Source organism: Heptranchias perlo, unplaced genomic scaffold, assembly GCF_035084215.1.
Source record: "Heptranchias perlo isolate sHepPer1 unplaced genomic scaffold, sHepPer1.hap1 HAP1_SCAFFOLD_997, whole genome shotgun sequence".
In the NCBI taxonomy this organism is placed as follows: domain Eukaryota; kingdom Metazoa; phylum Chordata; class Chondrichthyes; order Hexanchiformes; family Hexanchidae; genus Heptranchias; species Heptranchias perlo.
In genome coordinates this window covers 44,766-66,908 of record NW_027140044.1, presented here as the reverse complement: position 1 = coordinate 66,908, position 22,143 = coordinate 44,766, and the positions used below count along the sequence as shown (strand labels likewise).

At 43.7% G+C, this 22,143-nt stretch overlaps 1 protein-coding gene and 3 non-coding genes across 4 annotated transcripts; 3 read left to right on the top strand and 1 right to left on the bottom strand.

Moving 5' to 3' along the window:
* Positions 1–465: 465 nt before the first annotated feature.
* On the top strand, positions 466–537 carry trnaq-cug (transfer RNA glutamine (anticodon CUG)). Its single transcript has one exon. It is a non-coding gene; the product is annotated as a tRNA-Gln (tRNA).
* A 1,022-nt stretch (positions 538–1,559) lies between these two features.
* On the top strand, positions 1,560–1,631 carry trnaq-uug (transfer RNA glutamine (anticodon UUG)). The gene has a single exon. It is a non-coding gene; the product is annotated as a tRNA-Gln (tRNA).
* A 1,946-nt stretch (positions 1,632–3,577) lies between these two features.
* Positions 3,578–3,649, top strand: trnaq-cug (transfer RNA glutamine (anticodon CUG)). Its single transcript has one exon. It is a non-coding gene; the product is annotated as a tRNA-Gln (tRNA).
* Positions 3,650–18,265: 14,616 nt separating this feature from the next.
* LOC137320187 (probable G-protein coupled receptor 139) lies at positions 18,266–21,927 on the bottom strand. Its single transcript, XM_067981907.1, has 2 exons — positions 21,831–21,927; positions 18,266–19,161 (listed from the first exon to the last, which is right to left on the bottom strand). Exons 1-2 carry the CDS (start codon positions 21,925–21,927, stop codon positions 18,266–18,268), a joined length of 993 nt encoding a protein of 330 aa, XP_067838008.1.
* Between the last annotated feature and the right edge of the window lie 216 nt (positions 21,928–22,143).

The following is a 22,143-nucleotide window of genomic DNA, read 5'->3' as shown; positions in this document are numbered from 1 at the left end:
ATCTGCATTCAGCAGGCAAACATGCAGAAATTCAAAGCACTGTCTCTTGAAATGCAGGCATTGCTTGGATCGTGCCCTCGCACAAAGTTTACATTTTGTTTTAGGCCAATCTTCATGCATCAGTGCCTTGCAATATTTATTCACAGATTATCCGGCACGACTGTCATCGGAGCTGCGCTGAGCAGATTGAAAGAGAAGCAGTGACGAGGGAAGCGATAGGTTTGACTCGCTGCTGTGTGATTGGCTGAACATCGATACTAAGCAGAAGGAAAAGGTTGGAAGCTGAAGGAAGAGATGAGAAAGGGTCAAGTCAAAGTGGCAGTTTGGAATTGTCAAGTTCTTGTAGTTTTGCTGATGGGAGCGGTGTGGCAACAGCCTCGAGAAGTCAGTGATGCAGCGACGTGGCCGTGCTTAGAAAAGAGCCAAATGTCTTTTGATGGAGGGTGCGACTTTTGTTAACAAGTGGGTTCCATGGTGTAATGGTGAGCACTCTAGACTCTGAATCTAGCGATCTGAGTTCGAATCTCGGTGGAACCTGATTTGTTTTTGTCCCATTCGTTTGCAACTGCAGGGCAAAAAAAACAAAATGCAGCGGGAATCCACTCCCTGCTGGTGGGAAGTCACTGTCAATCAATGAGGTTCCAGTTGCTTCTATCGGTTTCAGTTCATCAGCTCAACCGGACTTTAGCTTTCCCAAATCAACAGAAGAGAAAGCTGTATTTTGTTTAATGCTGAGTTTCACTGCAGCAGAGAATGGTGTTTGCAGAACTTTTCTTTGTAATCTGCATTCAGCAATCAAGCATGTAGAAATTCAAAGCATTGTTTCTTGTAAGGCAAGAATTGCTTGGATCATGTCCTCGGGCAATGTTGACATTTTCTTATCAAGATGTTGCAGTTTTGATGATGGGAGAGGTTTGTCGGTAGCCTCGAGGTGTCAGTGATGTGGGGTTAAGGCAGTGCTGATAAAACAGCCAAGTGTTTTTGACTGGTGGGTGCCAGCTGAAGTAATCAGTTGGTTCACACAGTGCAATAACAAGGGCATTCTGGACTTGGATTCCAGCGATCCAAATTCAAATTTCGATCAACCTTCGAATTTTGTCCTTTTCGTTTGCAAATTGAGGGCAAACAAGTTAAAATCACTTGGAATCTAATCCCTGTTGGTGGGGAGTTCGCAGCTTTAATCAGTGAGGATCGAGCTCTTTTCATTTCACCCCGAACTTCATGCATCAGTGCCTTGCAATGTTTATGCACTGATTATCCAACAAGACGAGCTGCGCTGAGCAGTGTGAAACAGAAGCATCAACGAGGGAAGCGATGGATTTGACAGCAGCTGTGCGATTGGCTGAGCATCTCTACTTATCAGAGGGAAAAGTGGGGAAGCTGGAAGTATGGATGAGAAAAGGCCAAAGTGGCAGGTTGGGATTGACCAGTGCTTGCAGTTTTGCTGATGGCAGACGTTTGCCAGTCGCCTCGTGCAGTCAATGATGCAGCGCCATGGCGATGCTGATAATGGAGCCCAGTATCCTTGAAGGGAAGGGGGTCGCATGTTTTAATGAATGGGTTTCATGGTGTAATGGTGAGCACTCTGGACTTTGAATCCAGCGATCCGAGTTCAAATCTCGGTGGAACCTCAACTTTTGTCCCTTTCGTTTGTAACTTTTGGGGAAACAAATAAAAGTCACTTGGAATCCCATCCCTGTTCGTGGGAAGTTCGGAGCCTCTATCAATGAGGTTCGAGCTAATTGTATAAATTTGGGCTTTTGTTAAAGCAAATCGTATTGAACTAACTTGATAGATTTTTTGATGAGGTAACGGAGAAGGATGCTGACGTCAATGCGATTGATGTGGTGTATGTAAACTTTCAAAAGGCGATTAATAAAGTGCCTTATGATAGCCTTGTCATCAAGATTGATACCCATAGAATAAAAGGAGCAGCAGCAATATGGATACAAAATTGCCTCAGTAACAGGAACCAGAGAGGAGTGATGAACGGTTGTTTTTCGGATTGGAGGGAGGTGTCCAGTAATGTGCCCCACAGGTCGGTGCTCGCACCACTGCCCTTTTTGACATTTATTAAAGACTTGTACTTGGGTGTCCAGGGAACAATTTCCAAATTTCAAGATGACACAAACCTTGGAATTATAGTGAACAGTGAGGAGGATAGTGATAGACTTCAAGAGGATATATAAATTGAACGCAGAAAAATGCAAGGTGATACATCTCAGTGGTCGGAAGAACGAGGAGAAGCAATGTAAATAAGAGGGCTCAATTCGAAAAGGGTGCAGGAGCAGAGAGATATGGAGGTAAAGTGCACAAATCGTTGAATGTAGCGAGGCTGGTTGAGAATGCGGTTCAAAAAGCATACGGGATCCTGGGCTTTATAAATACAGGCATAGAACACTAAAGCACGGAATTCATGATGATCCTTTATAAAACATTAGTTCGACCACAACTGGAGTATTGTGTCCAGATCTGGGCACCGCACTTTAGGAAAAATGCGAAGGTCTAAGAGAGGGTGCAGAAAAGATGAACGAGAATGATTCCAGGGATGAGGGAATTTAGTGGTGTGGATAGACTGGAGAAGCTGGGCATGTTCTTCTTGGAAGAGAGAAGATTGAGAGGAGATTTGATAGAGCTATTTAAGCTCATGAGGGGTATTGACAGAATAAATGTAGACAAACTGTTCCTATTGGCGGAAAGGTCAAGAACCAGAGGACATAGATTTAAGGTGACTGGCAAAAGAATCAAAAGTGACTTGAGGAAAAACCTTTTTTACACAGTGAGTGGTTAGGAAATGCAATGCAATGCCAGGGGTCGTGGTGGAGGCAGATTCAATCGTGGCTTTCAAGAGGGAACTGAAAAATACTTTAAAGGAAAACATGCCGAGGGCTACGGGGATAGGGCGAGGGAGTGGGATTGGCTGGATTGCTGTTGCACAGAGCTGTCAGGACTCGAAGGGCCGAACGGCCTACTTCCGTGCTGTAACCTTTCTATGAGTCCATAAGCTCAGCCTGTCTTTTGCTTTCCTAAATCTTCAGAAGACAAAGTTGCTTTATGTGCAACGCTGCGCTTCACTGCACCAAAAATGGTGTTTGCTGAATTTTTCTTTGCAATCTGCATTCAGCAGGCAAACATGCAGAAATTCAAAGCACTGTCTCTTGAAATGCAGGCATTGCTTGGATCGTGCCCTCGCACAAAGTTTACATTTTGTTTTAGGCCAATCTTCATGCATCAGTGCCTTGCAATATTTATTCACAGATTATCCGGCACGACTGTCATCGGAGCTGCGCTGAGCAGATTGAAAGAGAAGCAGTGACGAGGGAAGCGATAGGTTTGACTAGCTGCTGTGTGATTGGGTGAACATCGATACTAAGCAGAAGGAAAAGGTTGGAAGCTGAAGGAAGAGATGAGAAAGGGTCAAGTCAAAGTGGCAGTTTGGAATTGTCAAGTTCTTGTAGTTTTGCTGATGGGAGCGGTGTGGCAACAGCCTCGAGAAGTCAGTGATGCAGCGATGTGGCCGTGCTTAGAAAAGAGCCAAATGTCTTTTGATGGAGGGTGCGATTTTTGTTAACAAATGGGTTCCATGGTGTAATGGTGAGCACTCTAGACTCTGAATCTAGCGATCCGAGTTCGAATCTCGGTGGAACCTGATTTGTTTTTGTCCCATTCGTTTGCAACTGCAGGGCAAAAAAAACAAAATGCAGCGGGAATCCACTCCCTGCTGGTGGGAAGTCACTGTCAATCAATGAGGTTCCAGTTGCTTCTATCGGTTTCAGTTCATCAGCTCAACCGGACTTTAGCTTTCCCAAATCAACAGAAGAGAAAGCTGTATTTTGTTTAATGCTGAGTTTCACTGCACCAGAGAATGGTGTTTGCAGAACTTTTCTTTGTAATCTGCATTCAGCAATCAAGCATGTAGAAATTCAAAGCATTGTTTCTTGAAAGGAAAGAATTGCTTGGATCATGTCCTCGGGCAATGTTGACATTTTCTTATCAAGATGTTGCAGTTTTGATGATGGGAGAGGTTTGTCGGTAGCCTCGAGGTGTCAGTGATGTGGGGTTAAGGCAGTGCTGATAAAACAGCCAAGTGTTTTTGACTGGTGGGTGCCAGGTGAAGTAATCAGTTGGTTCACACAGTGCAATCACAAGGGCATTCTGGACTTGGATTCCAGCGATCCAAATTCAAATTTCGATCAACCTTCGAATTTTGTCCTTTTCGTTTGCAAATTGAGGGCAAACAAGTTAAAATCACTTGGAATCTAATCCCTGTTGGTGGGGAGTTCGCAGCTTTCAGGAATTAGGATCGAGCTCTTTTCTTTTCACCCCGAACTTCATGCATCAGTGCCTTGCAATGTTAATGCACTGATTATCCAACAAGACGAGCTGCGCTGAGCAGTGTGAAACAGAAGCATCAACGTTGGAAGCGATGGATTTGACAGCAGCTGTGTGATTGGCTAAGCATCTCTATTTATCAGAGGGGAAAGTGGGGAAGCTGGAAGTATGGATGAGAAAAGGCCAAAGTGGCAGTTTGGGATTGACCAGTGCTTGCAGTTTTGCTGATGGCAGACGTTTGCCAGTCGCCTCGTGCAGTCACTGATGCAGCGCCATGGCGATGCTGATAAAGGAGCCCAGTATCTTTGAAGGGAAGGGGGCCGCATATTTTAATGAATGGGTTCCATGGTGTAACGGTGAGCCCTCTGGAATTTAAATCCAGCGATCCGAGTTCAAATCTCGGTGGAACCTCAACTTTTGTCCCTTTCGTTTGCAACTTTTTGGGAAACAAATAAAAGGCACCTGGAATCCCATCCCTCTTCGTGGGAAGTTCGCAGCCTCAATCAATGAGGTTCGAGCTCCTTGTATTAATTTGGCCTTTTGTTAAAGGCAAATCGTATTGAACTAACTTGATGGTGTTTTTGATGAGGTAACGGAGAGGGTTGCTGAGGGCAATGCGATTGATGTGGTGTCTGTAAACTTTCAAAAGGCGTTTGATAAAGTGCCTTCTAATAGCCTTGTCATCAAGATTGCTACACAAAGGATAAAAGGAGCAATAACAACATGTTTCGAAAATTGCCTCAGTAACAGGAACCAGAGAGGAGTGATGAACGGTTGTTTTGGGGATTGGAGGGAGGTGTACTGTAATGTTCCCCACAGTTCGGTGCTCGCACCACTGCCCTATTTGATATTTATTAATGACTTGGACTTGGGTGTACAGGGCACAATTTCCAAATTTGCAGATGACGCAAACCTTGGAAGTATCGTGAACATTGAGGAGGATAGTGATAGACTTCAAGAGGATATCGTAATTTATCGCAGAAAAATGCAAGGTGATACATCTCGGTAGGAAGAACGAGGAGAATCAATATAAACTAAAGCTCACAATTCTAAAATGTGTCGATGGACGGAGAGGTCTGGGGGTATATGTGCACAAACCGTTGAATGTGACGAGGTAGGTTGAGAAAGCGGTCAACAAATCATATGGGATGCTGGGCTTTATATTTTGAGGCATAGAGTACAAAAGCAAGGAGGCTATGATGAAGGTTTATAAAACACTAGTTCGACCACAACTGGAGCATTAGGTTCAGTTCTGAGCACCGCACTTCACGAAAGATGTGAAGGTTTTAGAGAGGGTGCAGAAAAGATAAACTAGCATGATTCCAGGGATGAGGGACTTTAGTTCCGTGGATAGCCTGGAGATGCTGGGCTTGTTCTTCTTGGAACAGAGAAGATTGAGAGGAGATATGACAGATTTACTTGAAATCATGAGGGGTGTTGACAGAATAGATCGAAAGAAACTGTTCCTTATGCCAGAAGGATCAAGAACCAGAGGAAATAGATTTAAGGTGACTGGCAAAAGAACCAAAGGTGACATGAGGGAAAACCTTTTTTACACAGTGAGTGGTTAGGATCTGGAATGCACTGCCAGGGGTCGTGGTGGAGGCAGATTCAATCGTGGCTTTCAAAAGGGAACTGCATAAATACTTGAAAGGAAAGCATGTGCAGGGCTCCTGGGATCGGTCGAGGGAGTTGGATTGGCTGGATTGCTTTTGCATCGAGCCGTCAGGGCTCGATTGGCTGAATGGCCTCTTTCCGTTCTGTGACATTTCTATCAGTCTCGAAGCTCAGCCTGTTTTTTTGCTTTCCCAAATCTTCAGAAGAGAAAGTTGCTTTTTGTGCAACGCTGCGCTTCACTGCACCAAAGAATGGTGTTTGCTGAATTTTTCTTTGCAATTTGCATTCAGCAAGCAAACATGTCGAAATTCAAAGCACTGTCTCTTGAAATGCAGGAATTGCTTGGATCGTGTCCTCGGACAAAGTTTCCATTTTGTTTTACGCCAATCTTCATGCATCAGTGCCTTGCAATATTTATTCACAGATTATCCGGCAAGATGTAATCGGAGCTGCGCTGAGCAGAGTGAAACAGAAGCAGTGACGATGGAAGAGACAGGTTTGACTTGTAGCTGTGTGATTGGCTGAGCATCGATGCTTAGCAGAGGAGAAGGAGTGGAAGCTGAACGTGTGAGTGGCAAAGGGCCGGGTCAAGATGGCAGTTTGGAATTGTCCATTGCTTGCAGTTTTGCTGATGGGAGAGGGTTGGCAACAGCCTCGAGAGGTTGACCCAAAGGAAATTCAGAGAGGAGTTGAAGAATGGAGTGAAATATCCTCTCGCAATGATGGTCAAATTAATTAGATGAGATGGAAAATAAATGAAAATTAAATAAGCAAATGGCAGACTTGTTCAATAATTCCTTGAGAGGAAGGGGATAATATTGCTGACATTCCAGGGAAACTAATAATGAATCAATGACTGAAACTCACTAAAGTTATGCTAAGCAAGAAAACAATATTAGAAAAAATAATCGGCCGGATTCTGGCATATACATATCGCTGAGGCTCACAGCGCTCCGCGTTATTCATGTGCAAATCGGAAAGCGACTGCTTGCGAGTGCACATGCGCAGTTAAAAGCGCAAATGCAGAAGCTCCTCTCCAAAATGTGATTCTTCGCCCAACTGTTTCTCGCCGGTTGGCTCCCCGTTCAAATATATTGAACCACGTGAAGTTCCTGGACTGAGGTCGCAGCGACAAACTAATCTCGCCACAAAAAATAAGTCAAGTCAGTTGAAGTCTAAGTATCGTTTTAACGGCGTGGTATGTCTCAATTACTGCCAAACAACCTCTCTGGCACTGAAATTTAACTTTTAAAAGGGTGGAGTATATTTACTTCAGATTTTAATTGTTGTTGGATGTTAAAGCAATAATTAAATGAATTATTTTCCATTTTTCTTATTGCCTCTTTTATATCTGTCTCATAATACAAACGTTTTGCCGTCTCTTGATTTTGCTTTCGTTGCCTGATTTAATATTGAATTCATTATTCTAACTTATACTTCCTGGTTCTGACTGCTCAGTTATTAACAATGCTTCATTGTGATTTGTTAAGGAAGTACAAAGCTGCTTGCCCCACGCATTCATCCTGTCTATTCTCTTATTCCTATACTCACTCGCACGTGGCACCGGTAGGAATCCAGAGATCACTGCCTTTGAAGTCCTGCTTTTAAATTTATCTCCTTACTCCTTAAATTCACCTTGCAGGACCTCAGCCCCTTTTTTACCAATGTCGTTTTTACCAATATGGATCACGACTACTGGCTGTTTACCCTCTCCCTCCAGAATGCCCTGCAGCCGCTCCGTGGCATCCTTGACCCTAGCACCAAGGAGGCAACATACCATCCTGGAGCCACGTTTGAGGCCGCATAAACGCCTATCTGTTCCCCTTACAATTGAATCCCATATCACTCTTGCCCTGCCACTCTTCTTCCTCCCCTGCTGTGCAGCAGAGCCACCCGTGGTGCCCCGAACCTGGCTCTTGCTGCATTCCCATTTCTGATCTGGAATGTAGTGCATGAAACAAAAGCGGAAGCAGATTCAATAATAACTTTCAAAAGAAAATTGGATAAATATTTGACAAAGGAAAATGTGCAGGGCTTTGGGGAAAGGGCAGGGGAGTGAGACGAATTGGATTGCTTTTCAACGAGCCGCTCATCATCGAAGACCGAATGGCCTCCTTCTGTGCTCTACCATTCTATGATGCTATGATTCTATGAATATATTCTGACTGTCAAAATGTGGCAAATGGCACATAACACTAAATTAAGAGGCACAGTAAGGTGTGTAGATGGGAGGAGGAAGTTTCGAACGGACATTGCCAGACTTAGCGAGTGGGCAAAAGTGTGGCAGATGGAGCTGAATTTGAGGAAGTGTGAGGTCATCCACTTTGGATCCAATAATGAAAATTCGAAATGTTATTAGGAAATGTGGAGGAGTAAAGATATCCGGATGTCAAAGAACATAAATCATTAAAAGCTACTGTACAGATACAAAAAGCAATCAAAAAGGCTAATGAAGTGTAAGCCTTTATCTCAAGGCGGCTGGAAAACAAAAGTGCTGAATTATGCTTCAGATGTACAGATGCTTGGTCAAATTTCATCTGGAGAACTTGGTTCAGTTTTGGGCAGTTCAACTCAGGAAGGATATATTGACGTTGGAGGGAGTGTAGCACAAATTCAATTGAACACGTGGGCTTAAAAGGGAAAGTTATGTGGACAGGTTGCATAAACCTGACTTGTTTTCCCTTGGGTTTAAACGGTGGGAGGGCCATTTAATAGAGGTGTTTAAAATGATCAGGAGATTCGATAGGGTCGTTTCTGAGAAACTATCAGCTCTGGTGGAGCGATATAGAATAAGTGAACATATTCCTGCAATTAGAGCTGGGCCGTTCAGGAGTGACATCAGGAAGCACCTTGGACACACAAAGGGTAGTGGAAATCTGCGGATGCTGGGTCAATTGAAATTTTCAACAATGCGATTAATAGATTTTTGTTTGGTAAAAGTATCAAGAGAAATGGCTCAACGACGTGTAAATGGAGGTCAGGTACAGATCAGCCGTGATATGATTGACTGGCAGAACAGGCTGGAGGGGCTGCATGACCTACTCCTGTAACTATGATCCTGTGTAAATAACTGAGTTTGTAAAAACACTTCTCCAGCGGAGGATACTCAACACACGTCATCGACTCAATCACTAAGTTAAAAACAGGAAATGCTGGAAATACTCAGCGGGTCAGGCAGCATCTGTGGAGAGAGGAAGGTAGAATAATTTTTCAACCGATGACCTTTCGCCAGAACGTTATCCGACCTTCGTCTCTACTCAGACGATGTCTGACCCGTTGAGTTTATCAGGCATTTTCTGTTATTATTTCAGATTTCCAGCATCTCACTTCATACTTTCTGTGAGATGTCTGTCCGCACATTAAAGGTGCAGTTTGGCACCGCTGTATTTGCTGAATTCCGAAGAATCTCAAAGCACAAATAGGGAAATGGAATCAAGGTGAAAAGAATGAGATCCCGCTGGGATTTGATGCCAGGAACTCCTGCAGATTTGACAGGCTTTTTCATCAACTAAGGCATGGAGCCCTGCGGCACATCCGAAACACCACATCCGGTCACTGCAAACACTAGCAGCCTTGTTGCTTTTTTTTGAGGGTTTAAGTCAAGTTTTTGTCGATAAATCACTTTGTCCTTCTCTTTCTCTTGTCTATTCCCATGTGTTTCTTCATACTGCCTCGGGCTGTGTTTATCTCTGTGTCCATCTTTTGGTTAATTCTGGGTCAATCCCTGTGTCTGGGTTTGTTTCTGAGTTAGTCGGAGGCTTTAAGAAATGTTCTAAAACTTCCCCGATGAATCACGCAGAGGTGAACAATTTACTCGAGATTTTTCTACCTTAATTAGCAGAGCAGTTCAGACACGTTTCCCCCTTTCACTGGGAAACGAATGGGCCGAATCTTCTTACAATGTTCCGTTTATTGGGAGGCAGCAGATAAAGCATTCGGTCTCGAATCATTCGTCCATTCATGTTTATGTCATCTGACGCGAGAGAGCTGTGAAAATTGTCACAAGAGGATAACAACAAGCATTGGTCATTTTCATTTCCATTCCAGGCCAGCTAGTTCTGATCGGTATTCTCAGTTCTGTTTTGCCAGTTCGATTTGAAGGCAGATTAAAACAGCTTTGAGATGTTTATGTTCGCTGCATGACAGCACTCCCATCGGCTGCACGCATAAAATGTGTCCATTCTTTGCAGGACTCCAACGGTCACCAATCGGCCTGGAATGAATCATCCAGCCTGAGAGGAATGGCACAGTGTGAGCACCGGCTGCATTTGAAGAGCAGCCATTTATCCTTTTCCAATATTCTTCATCGGGAAAGATTAGACAGGACAGGGAATCTGTCTTATCCAGCGCTTCAACTGAACGAAAACCAGCTTCTGTGCGCCAGTAAAATGAAGCCGAGAAGAGCAGGAAGTTCTCTGTACCCCTTAATGAAGAAAGGAAGAAAAAGAGAACGGAACCATCCCAGGTTATGAGCGGAGATGGATCTTTTCAACTCAAGAATTCACATTCACTGCAAGAAAACAATCTGTCATTGCACAATGAGCTGGATTAAAGCTTCAGTTACGTGGATTGCAGTCGCTGCTCACGTGGCTGGCGGATTTGTGAATGTTGAACTCGAGAATCGAGCTGTGAACACATTTTTAAACGTGTCTTCATTGATATGGGAAACATAAGGATCGACTCCAAACAGGTTTCACCGATATTTAAACGCGGATCACCGGATTTAAATTCGACAGTGCTCACCATTACACCATGTAAACAACGCAGAGATTGCGTTGAACACACACCATTCAAAGAACCCTGGCTCCTTTCTCAGCATACACACACATACACACACAAATACACGCACACATACGCAGACATACGCACAGACGTGCGCACATACACACAGATGCGCACTCAAAAGCCCGCACATAGACACACATACACACACAAACGTGTTCACATACACGCTCTCACATCGACACCAAAAAGCACACATACACGTTCGCCACACATACACACGCATCCACACTCAATCAAATTTACACACACACACGCTCACACATACATGCACGCAAAAGCACACACCGACACACGTGCGTCCGCACGCACACAAACTTGTGGAACTGCTTCCTGTGTGGAAACGTGCTCTTGAAATATATCTGCTGATATTCCAAAGTGGTACATCAGCAGATGAGATCCCGCATTGTAGATTCCTGGCTAAGTTCTGAGCATGAGGCGTCAGGGGACAGGTCGCAGAATGGATAGCAAGCTGGCTATAAAACAGAAAACAGAGAGTTGTTGTTAAAGCGAGCTGCTCAGACTGGCAAAAGGTGGGCAGTGATGTTCCATAGGGATCACTGCTGGGTCCATTGTGCTCACAATTTACATTAATATTTGGATTCGGGAATCCGAAGTATAATTTCAAAGTTTGCGAGCGGCGTGAAATTGTGAGGTATAGTTAATAAAAAGGAAAAATGCGTCAAAATGCAAGAAGACATTAATAAACTTGCGGAATGAGCATGTAATTGGCAAATGAATTTCAATGTAGTTAATTGTGAGGTGGTGCATATCGACAGGAGGATTAAGGAGGCCACATGCTGCTTGGTTAATAACAGTCTAAATGGGATAACAGAGCAGAGGAATTCATGGTTACCGATACACAATTCACTAAAAGTAGCAACACAGATTACTAAGACCATAAAAAAAAGTAAATCAAGCACTGGGGTTTATTTATCGAGGAATATAATAGAAAAGCAAAGATGATATGTTAAACTTCCACATACCTTGGGTGGGCCACAGACTGAGGTCCAGTATTGGAGTTTGAGAATTGGCACAGTTAGAGTACTGTGCACTGTTCTGGGCTACATACTATAGAAGGATATCGAGGCTTTGGAGAGGGCGCAATCAACATGAACACGCATGATGCCAGAAATGAGAGGACATCCTTATCAGGAAAGGCTGAACAGATTGGTTCACTTTTCTCTAGAAAAGAGAAGGCTGAGGGGTGACCTGGTAGAGGTCTTTAAAATAATCATATGGTTTGATAGGTTAGACCGAAAGAACATATTTCGACTGCTGGGCATGTCCAAAACTAAAGGTCCTAAATATAAAATAGTCGCAAATAAATCGAATAGGGAATTCCGGAGAAACTTCTTTACCCAAAGAATGGTAATAATGTGGAACACACTACCACAAGGAAGATTTGAGGCAAATCGCATAGATGCATTTTAGGGGCAACAAGATTACAACATGAGGGAGAAATGAATAGACGCGTATCCTGATAGGGTTAGATGAAGTGAGGAGGGAGGAGGGTCATGTGCAGCATAAATAGACCAGTTGGGCTGTGTTGTAGTTTAAATGTAACTCGATGCAACTCGATACATGACTGAGAAGGACTCTGTGCTGAAAATGTGGTAAAATGCCGGGACTGAGGTCCAATATTGGGGTTTGAGAATGGCCGCAGTCAAACTGGTCACAGGTTTGGCTCCGTTTGATTTTCCGAATCAACATTCTCAGCAATCACTCTGAAGAAACCCAATTTCCACTTTTAGCTGCTGGGCTACCATCAATAAGTTACCCTATGATATGCCATGCCTGACCAATTGATGCTGGAATTGGAAATTTTGGAGAAAGCGAAGGACTGCAAAATTTTGCATTGAGTTTTGGTAGATGTTTGCTCAATAAATAGACGTGTGTGAAGTAAAATAAAGAGAGCTTGCATTTATATCGCGCCTTTCACGACCTCAGGATATCTCTAAGCGCTTTACAGACAATGAAATATTTTTGAAGTGTAATTATGGTTGTAATGTAGGCAATACAGTATATAATGCTTATAACATGTATTGTAGAAGTACATTTAATTGTGTTGAGTGACTGTTTTTAAGGCGTTTCTACTAAACTCTGTAAAAGTGGGCAAAACAGAGTCACTGTCGCCACACATGAAGCAGCTATTTCTCTTTTGCACCAACAGAGAAATTCTTACTGCTCCTTCCTATTTCGTTGCTCGATCTATGAACAGACTTTCGGGAAAGTGAAATGAATTTCAGTGACAGTAAAACGACCCTGGCTTCAAGTTGAACAAGATTGAACTGGCGACACCTGTATTTGAGAGGCTGAAGTGGTTAACATTTCTCCCGAATTTCAGTAAGAGACAGCACGGAAAGATTGGTAGCGCTGAATGTCACCCGGATGGTGATTCATAGAATCATAGAAGTTACAACATGGAAACAGGCACTTCGGCTCAACATGTCCATGTCGCCCAGTTTATACCACTAAGCTAGTCCCAATTTACTGCACTTGGCCCATATCCCACTATACCCATCTTACCCATGTAACTGTCCCAATGCTTTTTGAAAGAAAAAAAATTAGCCGCCTCTACTACTGCCTCTGGCAGCTCGTTCCAGACACTCACCACCCTTTGAGTGACAAAATTGCCCCTCTGGACCCTTTTGTATCTCTCCCCTCTCACCTTAAATCTATGTCCCCTCGTTATAGACTCCCCTAACTTTGGGAAAAGATTTTGACTATCTACCTTATCTATGCCCCTCATTATTTTATAGACTTCTATAAGATTAGGTAACCTCCTACTCTGCAGGGAAAAAAAGTCCCAGTCTATCTAACCTCTCCCTATAAGTCAAACCATCAAGTCACGGTAGCATCCTTGTTAAATCTTTTCTGCACTCTTTCTAGTTTAATAATATCCTTTCCATAATAGGGTGACCAGAAATGTACACAGTATTCCAAGTGTGGCCTTACTAATGTCCTGTACAACTCCAACAAGACATCCCAACTCCTGTATTCAATGTTCTGACCAATGAAACCAAGCATGCCGAATGTCTTCTTCACCAACCTATCCACCTGTGACTCCACTTTCTAGGAGCTATGAACCTGTACTCCAAGATCTATTTGTTCTATAACTCTCCCCATCGCCCTACCATTAATGGAGTAGGTCCTGGCCCGATTCGATCTACCAAAATGCCATCACCTCACATTTATTTAAATTAAACTCCATCTGCCATTCATCTGCCTACTGGCCCAATTTATCAAGGTCCCGTTGCAATCCTAGATAACCTTCTTCACTGTCCACAATGCCACCAATCTTGGTGTCATCTGCAATCTTACTAACCATGCCTCCTAAATTCTCATCCAAATCATTAATATAAATAACAAATAACAGCGGACCCAGCACCGATCGCTGAGGCACACCGCTGGACACAGTCCTCCAGTTTGAAAAACAACCCTCTACAACCACCCTCTGTCTTCTGTCGTCAAGCCAATTTTGTATCCAATTTGCTACCTCACCTTGGATCCCATGAGATTTAACCTTATGAAACAACCTACCTTGCGGTACCTTGTCAAAGGCTTTGCTAAAGTCCATGTAGACCACGTCTACTGCAAAGCCCTCATCTATCTTCTTGGTTACCACTTCAAAAAACTCAATCAAATTCGTGAGACATGATTTTCTTCTCACAAAACCATGCTGACTGTTCCTAATCAGTCCCTGCCTCTCCAAATGCCTGTAGATCCTGTCTCTCAGAATACCCTCTAACAACTTACCCACTACAGATGTCAGGCTCACCGGTCTGTAGTTCCCAGGCTTTTCCCTGCCGCCCTTCTTAAACAAAGGCACAACATTTGCTACCCTCCAATCTTCAGGCACCTCACCTGTAGCTGTCGATGATTCAAATATCTCTGCTAGGGGACCCGCAATTTCCTCCCTAACCTCCCATAACGTCCTGGGATACATTTCATCAGGTCCCGGAGATTTATCGACCTTGATGCGCGTTAAGACTTCCAGCACCTCCCTCTCTGTAATATGTACACTCCTCAAGACATCACTATTTATTTCCCCAAGTTCCCTAACATCCATGCCTTTCTCAACCGTAAGTTGAAGTGAGAGTGTGGGTGTTAAAAAGTATCTGACTTGTGAGAGGAAATAAATCAGATCAGCCCAACCGAACTCAGTATTAACCATCCAATTGACAAATTTCAAATACAAGTGGTCTTTTTAACTATCCAAATGTTTCTGGTAAAAGTGCTGATCAGAAAACAAAACCATTTTCTGAGCTGCCCGCCTGAGTTAACAATGCAGCGTCTTGGCTGAATGGGTAGAAATTGTGTGCTGTTTTGTCTCTCTCCTGACCACTGCCTGAGGCTGAAGCAGACTGTTCGAAAACTTGGCATTCTATTTGATTCTGAGCTGAACTTCCAACCCCACATCCGCTCCATTACTAAGACTGCCTACTTCCAGCTCCATATCTCTGGCCTCCAGTCCTGCCTCAGCTGATATGTTGCTGAAATCCTCATCCTTGCCTTTGTTACCTCTCGACTCGGCGACTAAAATACTCTCCTCTCCGGCCTCCCGCCTTGCACACTCCCTAAAATAGAGCTCATCCAAAATTCTTGCTGCCCGGATGTTAACTTGCACTAAATTCCCTTCACCCATCACCCCTGTGCTCGCTGACCGACATTGGCTCCTGTTCCGTCAAAGCCACATTTTGAAAATACTCGTCGTTGTTTTCAAATCCTTACATGACCTTGCCCCTCCCTATCTCTGTAACCTCCTCCTACCCTACAACCCTTCGAGTTCTCTGCGTTCCTGCAATTCTGTCCTTTGCACATTCCCAATTTCCTTCGCTCCAACATTGCCTTCAGCTGCCGAGACCATAAGTTCTGGAATTCCCTCGCTAAACCTCTTCACCTCTCTCCGCCTTGTGACGCTCCAGAAAATCTCTCACTTTCACCAAGCTTTTGATCGCCTGTACCAATATCTCCTCATGTGGCCCGGTGTCAAATTATGTTTGATAATCGCTGATGTGGCGCCATGGGGCTTCTTACCACGTTATTGGCACGATAGATAAAAGCAAGTTGTTGTTTTTAAGTATTTGAACGAGAGTACTGTCAGGTATCTGTCTCGTTGAGCATTGTACTCGAGGGACAGAGATATGTCAGTACCACGTATGCATAGATTGCAATGACATTACAGCACAGGGATAGGCCATTCGGCCCAACTGATCAATGCCAGCTTTTATGCTCAACACAAGCATCCTCACACAATTTCGAATTTTATCAAACTGCTTCATTTGTGGCCTCTTAATTTTCAGAGTCCAAATACACGTCAGGGACCCTTTTCAAAATTCCAAGAAACGTGTTCAGGAGAATCCTAGTTTCTGTTGTACATGATGTTGGAAACATGGACAGTTAATCCATGAGTTCCACATCGCCTTGTCTGCGACAAACATTTTTTTTTTCATTCGTGAGAACCAAATAAAAAAAGCACTTTATCAAGTGGCTAAAACGGTGAACCTTTCCCACAGGGGAACTGGAAGAGGCCGTTCGACCTTTCAACGGATCATTAACTCTGAGCTGAGTCATTTCACCCGTTTACACCATGGCACCAGGCAGCATCTTTCCCTTCCCAATTTCCCAACACGACAGTTCAAAGCGACGAATATCTGCTTCACAAAAATAGGAATTTTGCATTTGTTTCTTTTCGATTTAAAGACCTGTGGCCCGCCCTTTCACCCAATCAATTGTCGCCAATCGCCCCACTCCCTCCTTAAAACAAGTAATACTGAAACGCTGTTTTAAAACTCTCATCTGCTATTGTAACACGGTAGGCCGGAGGATACTAAGAGTCCAGAGGGCAACACTAAAAATGCATTTACGAACACACCAATTGTATCGTCAACTAGAATGGTACAGATATGAGAGACTTCAGTCAGTGGAGGGAAGAGAGAAGCTGGGTATGTTCTCCTGAGAGCAGCGATGTTTAAGGGAAGGTTGATCAGATGTGTTCAAAATGATGAGGGGTTTTCATAGAGTAAATAAGGAGAAACTGTTTCCACTGTTCGGCGAGTTCGTAACTAGAGGACAAAAATATAAGAAAATTGACAAAATAAACACGGGGCAGACGACGAGTTTGGTCTCTCGGGACAAGGAGTGGCCTGTACCGAGACAGAGGAGTGTGCTATAGCGGGACCCGGGAATGTGATATACCGTGATCTGGGGCTGAGGTATATCGGGACCCGGGAGCATGATGGATCGGGATCGGGGAGTTTGCCTTAAGGCGACCGGGGATCGTGCTGCATCTGGACCTGGGAGTGTGCTATTCCTGGATCCGGGGCCGTGCAGTACCAGGACTCTGGATTGTCCTGTACCTGGAACTTGGAGTATGCTTATCCGGGACCCCGAGTGTGCTGTACAGGGTCCGGAGAGAGTGGTTTTCCGGGAGCGGGGAGTGTGCTGTGCAGAAACCTGGGAGCATACACTATTGGGACCCGGGAGTATGCTATGCTGGGACTTGTGATTTTGCCGTACCGGGACCGGGAATTTGCCGTATTGCGACAATGGAGCATGCTGTACCTGGATTTGGGACTGTGCAGTATGGAGACTTTGGACTTTATTGTACCTGGACCTGGGATTTTGCTGTAGCCGGACCTGGGAATGTGCTGCCCTGGACCCGGAAGTGTGCTGCACAGGGACCCGGGGGTGTGCTGTACCAGGACCGGGGAGCATGCTGTACCGGGGCGGTTCAGTGTGCAGTACCGGGATGCGGGAGTGTGCTTCACCGGTCCCGGGAGTGGAGCAATATTGATCTGCTACCGATCTATTTGTCCTCTTACAATCTCTGTAACGGTGGACCAAGTTATCACTGGGCTAAGTGTCTTTTAGTTCGATGAACAACCTGCTTTATTCAACCACAGGTAAAAGATACAGAACACTGAACACGATTAAATACATTTGATGCAATCAGTTCAACATCTGCACGGAAACTATCACAAATAAATAGAACACACTTGGACTAAGGCGCACGGGTTGATTTGAATTAACATTGATTCTTTTTCTCTATTTGTCGCAGTGACGCTGCACAGATTAATAACCTCCACAGTCTACCTGCTGCCTTGACTGTTTTCTGGTGTCTATCTTGGTATTCAAAAAGTCTTTCTCCAACGATTGGCAGGGATCAGAGAATCTTATCAACACTGAGATACTAAACATCCTCTGTTTGACCGGACTTTTTTCACAAATGGATTATTTTTTGGAAATAATCAAAACAAGAGGTCATTCCCAAAACACCCCGGACTGCGAGCTGAGCACAGGACTGTCTAAAGCAGCTAACCGCTATTGGGCAAGTGCACGGTCAAACCGCATCTGTCGACAGATCATGCCTGGGTCGTATCTGGTGAAGAATGGCTACATTAACTTGCTGTTAAGACGGGACCAGAGCGTGAAATGTTTCACAAAATATTAAGAGTTAAAGATGCCCAATATTGGATTCTATAGAATATGAAACAAAATCCCTGAGAATGTTAGAAAGTGTGAGATCTTCTCATCTAATTAATTTGACCATCATTGCGAGGGGATATTTCACTCCATTCCTCAACTCCTCTCTGAATTTCCTTTGGGTCACTGCATAAATAAAAGTGTTCGTGCAGCAACTCAGGAGCTGGAGCATGAAGCCGATTTCTCCTACAAATGTGGGCAGGGGAACAGGATATCCCAAATAATCCAATCGTCTCAATACAGAACACACCATGAACACCACCCATAACAGGATGAAATTCCCCGATATAACAAACAGTACAATGATAGATTTCCTTCGGTTCTCCATCTCTGGGTCACTGGAACTATCCCCACTGCTCGGACCCCGGATTCTCCTGCGGGCTCTGCTGGCCACTAAAATGTGTCTGACCGTTAATACATTGAACAGTACAATCAAAAGAAATGGAATGAATGGCGTGAAAATGTAATGCATTAATTCAATGACCGCCCAGGCCAGCGAACGAGATACTTCGGGATTCACGCTGCAAAACCAGGGACTGTTAGAAAGCCAATACTCATTTTTATACAGAAAATACCAGAAAATGTTCTTCAAGCCGCTCAGCACGGTCACTGTTCCGAGAACCACAGCCGCCGTCTTCTCGGTGCAATATTTAGTTTTCAGCTTCTGGCAACAAATGGCCACAAATCGATCAAAGGTGAAAGTGACCGTGAACCAGACTGAAAAATCCGTGACTGCATACAAAAGGACGGCGTGGATATTACACACTCTAATGACCCGCAGAAAACTAAATTGTTCCCAATAAACAATAGGAATCTGCCTTAAAATCAGATCGATGATAACGACCAGTAGATCTGCCGCTGCCATGGCCACGAGGTAGCGAGTGACACATTTGGAGAGACCGCACTTTCCGCGAGACAGGATAACAATCGTCACCACGTTAACTGTAAGCAAGACGGAAATAGGGAAATGATTCACCAGACAAAGTGAAAAAAACTAATTTGATGCGTTTCCAGTGAAATAAAGGAAGGATCAGATGATAGATCAGGGATATTAATGTCCTTCAAAATAAACTCAAATGCCCTAAGAATTTGCGGCTTGACTTTGCCTTCAGTGATGGAATCTGATTATTTTAGCTGTGACGGGTTTTGCAATCAGGGTAATGAATCGGCAAATACGTGAAGCAACGGGATCAAATGAAACATGGTTCAAAACAGAAATTTAATTTCGAATGAGTACAGAAGTAACCAAATGGGAAGCTAGAGCCTCACCGACACCTGAGCCAGAGGGGGAAGGAAAAGCTGAGATGTTTGCATGTTTGAATTACAGTGTTTGCGCGTTAGCTGCTGGGGTGATACCTGGATTTCATGTCCCGAGGTGCGGAAGGGATATAAGCACCCGGGGTTGAAGAGGAATGATGGAATCGCTGATACCCTTTGTGAGGAATAGAGAGCGAACAACACCCATTGTTTTTGCTCATACACTGACTCTGGTCACTTGTTCAAGGCATTAAGAACATCAGTACAATTGCACAAATCAGAACCGTCCACCCAATGTTTTAATAAACATAAGGGATTGGAGTATAGGAACACAGGAATTGGTAGATCAAGAAACACCAAGGTCCATCGAGTGCACCTTCTACCTTCCCGGTAATCGCATGATGCAACGATAATGGAGTTGGCAACAAATCATAGCAATCAGTCTCTGTCAATTAATGTACAACAGACCAAGACAGGAGGAGAGGAAAGCCCCATGTTTGGGAACCATAGAAGCAAAATCACCTTTTTCCCTCCCAAGCATGTTAAACTAACCATACGTCATGTCTCATATTACTCATTTACTGTCCCCAAAAATTTATTTTCTGGAAGAAACCTCGCTAATGAATCAATACTAACTGCTTCCACTGCCTCCCGAAGGAGCCTGTTCCAGAGATTGGCCACTGAAACACAGAAATATTTTTTTTGCAGCTTACTTTTGACTTTATCCCCCAAACTCACCCTTCAATTGCAGGCCTTGCCCTCTACTGTCCTATCGTTGTGGACACGGTGAAACGGAAACAGCCTGTCGTCGTCCACATTATCTCGTCTTGAGATAATTATTCCACTTTTCCTCTCCTGGTCAAAAATACTAAATATTTCAATCCCTGTTCGTTTTATATATTAGAAGTGAGGTCCAGTCTGATACTCTGCTCCCTGATTCCCAATGATCAATCATTGGATGAAAGGAGTTACAGTCACGCTTTGCTCCGTGATCGGCAATTAGATAGTCAGGGTCATGTGTGATGCTCCGCATCAAAAATACAAATGTAGAAAATGATAATATAATGTCGTTAATTTTGCAGGCAAGTTTTATAATTACATTAAAGGTAACATTTGTAACATAGAGCATTTAAATTAAATTGTGGATTAATATGACTTGTAATATAATACACCATAGAATCATAGAATCATAGAAAGTTACGGCACAGAAGGAGGCGATTGGGCACATCGTGTCCATGCCGGTCGAAGCGAGTTAACCAGCTTAATCACACTTTCCAGCACTTGGCCCGTAGCCATGTTGGTTACCGCACTTCAAGTGCAAATCTCTCCTGTTTAAATGAGTTGAGGGTTCTGCCTCCACCACCCTTTCAGGGAGCGAGTTCCAGTCTCCCATGATCCTCCAGGTGAAAATAAGTCTCCTCAGTTCCCCTCGAATCCTTCATACCTATCTGTGATTACAAATCGATCTGAATTCTCGTCAAAAGTGTTAATCTTGCTCTTTCCCTTCAGAAGTGCGAATTCAATAAACTTCCAATTTATACAGGGATTATGCACAATAAAATATTGAATGAGTTTCACTATCAGAATGCGATCCTTAAATTGATTGAGGGTCCCGATCAGAGAAACGAAGCACTGTACCTGACAGGCACGGGATTAGATTTTAATGCAGATTAATTATTAGAAATGAAACCATTAAATGATTTGAATAAAATAAATAGTAGCTCACTGAACCATTCTAATTTAACCATTCAGAGACAGTGACACCAATGTAGACCATGGAGCGGTGGAAAGCGAAAGAGTTGAACCAGATTGGATCATCAATGCATTCGTCATTTATCTGGTAGGACACATCTGTACAACTAAATAACTAACTATATCTGCCAAAATTGCAGACCGTGTGAGATAATAAAACATTTCTCACTTGTCAGTCGGACTCAGTATTTACAGCAGAATGCACACTTTTAATTAACAGAAAGATCCAGTCACATGACGTGTGCTGCAGTCTGAAAAAAGACCGGGATCTTAATAAGATCGCCTGGAATGTTACTAATAATGGCAACTAAGGGCACACTTTTCATTGAACTGACACCAATGAATGGGAATTCACATCAGTGGTCCATGGGCCATTATCAAACACACACAAGAGAAACGGAAATAAAGAAATAATTGCCCTTTAATAGCGTCTTTCACAATCTTAGAACCTTGCAAAGTGCTTCACAACCAATGAAGTTGGCAGTGCAATCACTGTTGTAATGTAGGGAAAGTAATAAAATAAAGAGATGAACAGGCGGACAAAGAAGCCGCGTGCAGATAAACTCGGCTTCCTGAAGTACCAGGTGCAGATAGTAACTTACCCGGGACACCGAACGCAGTCAGGATGGGGTAGTAAATCTTTTGTATGTCATTAAGCGCCCATAGAATCTGAAGCTTGATCATAAAACTCAGAGACATTATTTCCCCTCCAGTAAGAAGCGATGATTCGATGGTTGGTCCTCGTGCTGGGATCAGTTCTCCGATTGAAACATTGAGTGGATTTTCCTTAATTATAGCAGAGCGAATTCAACCGTTCGGAAAATGAGGTCCCGCGCTGACTGGGTTTAATTACAGTCACTGAACAAACACACTGTTTACACAGGAGCTACTTCAGAACTTGTCTTCCTGGGGACG